This window comes from Poeciliopsis prolifica, unplaced genomic scaffold (assembly GCF_027474105.1).
Source record: "Poeciliopsis prolifica strain line A6 unplaced genomic scaffold, Auburn_PproV2 SCAFFOLD010, whole genome shotgun sequence".
Taxonomy (NCBI): domain Eukaryota; kingdom Metazoa; phylum Chordata; class Actinopteri; order Cyprinodontiformes; family Poeciliidae; genus Poeciliopsis; species Poeciliopsis prolifica.
Genome location: NW_026562385.1, coordinates 722,417 through 727,113, shown reverse-complemented (window position 1 = coordinate 727,113; position 4,697 = coordinate 722,417). Strand labels below are relative to the sequence as shown.

The 4,697-nt window shown below is 38.6% G+C and overlaps 1 protein-coding gene across 1 annotated transcript; it reads right to left on the bottom strand.

The window, feature by feature from the left end:
- Positions 1–66: 66 nt before the first annotated feature.
- Positions 67–4,384, bottom strand: lpar2a (lysophosphatidic acid receptor 2a). Its single transcript, XM_055035024.1, has 4 exons — positions 4,236–4,384; positions 1,209–1,958; positions 558–820; positions 67–254 (listed from the first exon to the last, which is right to left on the bottom strand). The coding sequence occupies exons 2-4, from the start codon at positions 1,954–1,956 to the stop codon at positions 144–146; spliced, it is 1,122 nt and encodes a 373-aa protein (XP_054890999.1). The 5' UTR covers positions 1,957–1,958; positions 4,236–4,384; the 3' UTR covers positions 67–143.
- Between the last annotated feature and the right edge of the window lie 313 nt (positions 4,385–4,697).

Below are 4,697 nucleotides of genomic sequence, written 5' to 3'. Positions count from 1 at the left end.
TGTTGATTTTTAGGTGAATTTGTTAGCTGCACAAAGATGAAAAACTTTTCGAATGCGAACTGTAAGGATTTTTTCTTTTTTTCCCTTTAATTGGTTCAAAATTTTAAACGTCAACACAAGATTTACAAATCTATACACTGAGGTTACAATATGTCTGATTTTATCATTGTCACAGAGTCTGTCCACTTATCTTTACTGTTTATGTCTGAATTCTTCCACAAGACTGGATCTTCTAACTTGTAGCTAAGCGTTTTCTGTAGACAAGAACAAAAGTTTTTGTTTTAGAATTTCAGAAAAAGTCACACAATTACTTAAAAAAAAAAAAGATGAATCATTAGACAAGACATTGGCTTGACAAGATAACTGCTGACAAGTACAAACAAGCAAATTATTCAGAAATCTGCTCTAAGAAGTGAAACTGGAATGACATGCAGATGAGATGATAGGATGTCAGAGAAAAAAACAAAAAACTGAAGAGCTGCCACCAAAGTGAAACCTATAACCTGAGGTGCTTTGAGTGTGTATTGACTCTAGAGATCACTTTTTTGATGAGTTACCTCTTTCAATGGAGAGTCCATTTCTGTTGACAGAGTCTCCTTCGGCTGACAGCCCCCATGTCGACAAAAACAGCAAAGGATCCACTTGAACGTTTTCCGCATCTCGGCGTCACGTAAGGAGTAAATGATCGGATTGACCAGAGAGTTGCACTCTGCTATCACCAAGCAGTATTTCTCATATTTGTTGGCGTTGCCCTCTGTACCCTGCAGCCCGTCCAAGAGGAGAACGATGAGGCCAGGTGTCCAGCAGATCACAAAGGCACCTGCAGAGATGTGGATTGTTTATAGGGACAGAGATGAGTAAACGACACATGCACATTTTTTCACTGGTGCGGGACGATGCCTGCCAAGCTATGGCACAACTGTAAGGTCACATTTCTCCGTGGTTGCATAATAATCATGCAGAACATAATCACAGACAGGAAATGAGTCACCCAAGTAGTAGAAAGATAGATCATAAGATGGAAAAATTCTAATAAAGTTAGAACTTAAACCACCTAAAAAACTAAGATGAGGGAAGACGGAGAAAAGACAAAACTGCTTCGCAGACAAATGCAAGATAAGTAATCTTGACAAGCCTATACTTTGTGAAACATTTGTTTGCTCTGAGTCAGTTGTTTACATTCCTGAAAAATCTGTATTTGCCCTTACCCAGAACCATAGAAATGGTTTTCATCAGGTTGATGACGGTCTGCTGTCGTGCCTCTGAGGCGTGCTGAGAAGTGTGGCGACTCTGCCGTTTCACGTGAAAGAATATGTGAGAGTACATGCCCACCATAATGAAAAAGGTGAGCAGGTTGAGAAGTGCCCAGAAAATCAAGAAGCGGCAGCTGTAGAAGGGAGCGACAGTGGAGCAGTCCGCAAGGTCGCACTCGCAGTTCCAAAACAGCGATGGCACCAGACCCATGATGATGGCTACGGCCCAGATGGAGATGATGAGCAGCACCACGCGCCTCTTGGTCATGGTGCTGTGCAGCTGCATGGTGATGATGGTCTGGTGGCGTTCCACAGCCACAGCCAGGAGGTTGGCGACAGAGGCCGTCAGGCTGATGTCAATCAAAGCCCCACGGATGTACCACTGCTTCTTACTGAGCGCTGCTGTCCAGGGTCCCGTGTTGAATATCAGGTTGGTGTAGGCCAAACCTGCAAACAAGTCTGCTGCTGCCATGTTTCCCAGCAGGTAGTAAATGGGGAAGTGGAAGCGACGGTTCATGAGGATTGCTGCCATCACCAACAGGTTGGCCAACACCACTATTAAAGATAAAGGCAAGCCTAGTCCTAGGACCAGGTAGTCCCGTGTAGTCCAGTTCCCTCCGATCGTTTTATTCACATTTTGGTAAAAGAAGGTGACGCTTTGGTTGCTGTAGCAGCCGTTCGACGTATCATTGTCACTGGCCATAACTGCAAAGAAAAAGAAAAAGGGCAGAAAATGTTAAAGGGAGAACAACATGCAACTACTAAAACCACATCTTTAAATTTACAAACATTTAGACATTGGAACTCAAAAATGATTTAATCTTTACCAGTTACTATAATTTTACCCTGAGTATTGTGAACCGCAGAGCAGGTTCTGCATTTCATTGAGGAAACAAAAAAAAGAAAATGGAGAAGCAGCTAGTAAGAAAGGTTCACGCTTCAATAGGACTTAGAAAAAGACATGTCAATCCATAACAAGCGTTGGTGTTCATTAATCTGAAAAGGATTAAACAATTTCCAAATAATATTAACTCAAATCTTCAGGTTATTTACAACTGGAAAATATTTGAGTGCTGACCTTTTCTAATTTCGCCCAGCATTAGAAAAAAACAAAACAAAGAAAAAAGCATGAGTTGAGTCTCTGCAGGGATTACATGGTATGTTAAATCCAATTAGAAAGAAACCAAACCTGTATGGCCTGTTTGAAAGAACATACAAACAGAAAATTTTGCAAAGTTGTATTTCAAAAAAACCCACAAAACTTCTGAAGCAATGTCATTTGGAGAAGCAAATGTATTTGGCAACAACCAAAAACTACATCACCACAAACACCTCGGAAAAAAAAAAACTCACAGAAACTGTCAAGCATTTCAGTGGAGGTATAAAAATTCAACCAAGTATTCTAAGAACTCAATGAGTAAAAACTAAAGAAGAGTAGTGGACCAACATTTCTGGACAAAAGCAACTACCTTACAGGATGTCCTTATCATTTAAACTCAATGTTTCATTCTGGTTTTACTTTTAAAAAACTAAATAAATAGTCACTGTGTTAAAACATTTTCTAATTTGGTAAAAACAACAACAAAAAAGTCTAGAACGTCACCTGCAGCTTTTAAAGCTAAATTTGATGTACATATAAGACTTACTTGCAGCAGGCATTTTCCAAAATATGTAGCAGCTGGTTTCCAAAGTTGGAGTTTAGAAATGTACATTTATTTGTTTTCTGGAGATTAAGCTAGAATAATAATAGTAATAAAAAAGGAATGTTCATAGAGTGCAAACAAAGAAAGATTCTTCCCATATTGTAGTGTCAATATGGGACACTACAATTGTGTGTCCCGTAATAATATTGGATGACATGATTGCACATCATCCCGCCATCATCCCTGATTACTGCATATCAGAAATGACAGATAACTGAAAACTATGTGAGACATTGCACTTTGCACCAAAGAGGAAATCCACTTTACATGGTTGTTTCAAAAACACAGTGACCCCATGCACAAAAGAGACAGGCATATTGATCCAAGGCCAACAATGCTACTGATATAGGGTGACTTCTCCAATACTTTAAAAAGAAATTGCAGAGTGACGTCAAAAAACGCTAAGCATTGTGGAAATCAGTCCTGGGCTAGAATACCTGTCTCAGACCCCAGAAGTTGGTCATCTGTGCAACACAGATCTGAAAAAGTTCTCAGAATCAAAAGTTTATGTAGGTAAAGTTTGAGTATGTAAAGAAAAATCTAGTCTTCAATCTAATATTCAACATCTGCAGTGATAACACATTCAGAATATTGTCTTTGTGTTTTGCTCTGCGATAGAACATTATTCCCAATGTATTGTATGTATTGACATCAACTGTGAGATTTAGAGATTCACTTCTTTCAAACGCACCGCTGTTATTTAGAACACAGCTGTTTTCTCAATCCCTCCAAAAATATACATGTGGTTCCCAGGTAAAAGGCCACTAAATAAATGAACAAATTCCACCAAAAGGCCAAAATTCACTCACCAATCAGTTTTAATGTTATCTATGTTGAAGCAGATCATTTTTATATAATATCAAGTCCTATTTTGCTCCTCCTTTATTTGTTGATTTTGTTGATATTTGCACTAATTTGACCTTATCTTTAATAAAAGATGGCTGCTGCTCCGTTTCTCTAAGCAATAAAAGATGTGTGTGGTGCTGATTTGGCTCAATATCTAATCTACCAGATAAAGAAATGACTTGAGTTCTTGTGTGAGTCACCTGCATTCCGAGCTCAGTTACAGTTAAAAACGAGGCACAAGCGACGGTCAGAGTTCAAAAATCATGTCAACATTGGCCAAAAACTGCCTTGTTTTTCAACAATTAAGTGCTTACGTCTCACTTACAATATTTACCAATAAGTATTTTTTTTTAATTATTATTATTATTCTTTCCCCAACTTTGTGAAATGGTTTCATACACTTTCTCAAATTATCCAAAGAACACAAACCTACCTTTCACTTTAGACTCTCCTCCTTCCGGACATTTCCTTTATGAATCAGGCGACTAGACTCTACGTGAAAACAAGGAGAAAGTCTTATTTTGTCGGCACTGACAGTACATGTGCCCGAGCTGCGCGTCTCTGAATCATTCTCACTCGAAACAGCTGAACCTGAACCACAGGTAAACGACGTTGCCTTCAAGTACCGCTAAAAAAAAACCGGACAAACGATATTTCCTGCCTCACATAGAGCTTCCGAACACATTGTTCACACAGTCTTGAGACTTCTATTCAGTGTTTGAATAAGTTTCCAAATTACTTTAATGGCAAAAAAATAGTAATAATAATAATAATATCAATAAATTAATAAATAAATGACACCAAAGAGGATGAAGTTTTACCGCTGTCGTTTTCACAACGGGCAGTAAACATTGGCAATTATAAAAAGTCGTAAACCACGTCCTTCCTGTAAATA

What these genes read in the sequence shown, in the direction of transcription:
- lpar2a (XM_055035024.1), bottom strand. Translation starts at nt 1,956, where the DNA reads ATGGCCAGTGACAATGATACGTCGAACGGCTGCTACAGCAACCAAAGC. An exon ending in AACCATTTCTATGGTTCTGG is followed by an intron (nt 821 to 1,208) that starts GTAAGGGCAAAT and finishes ACATCTCTGCAG; the next exon opens with GTGCCTTTGTGATCTGCTGG. An exon ending in TGGACTCTCCATTGAAAGAG is followed by an intron (nt 255 to 557) that starts GTAACTCATCAA and finishes TCTTGTCTACAG; the next exon opens with AAAACGCTTAGCTACAAGTT.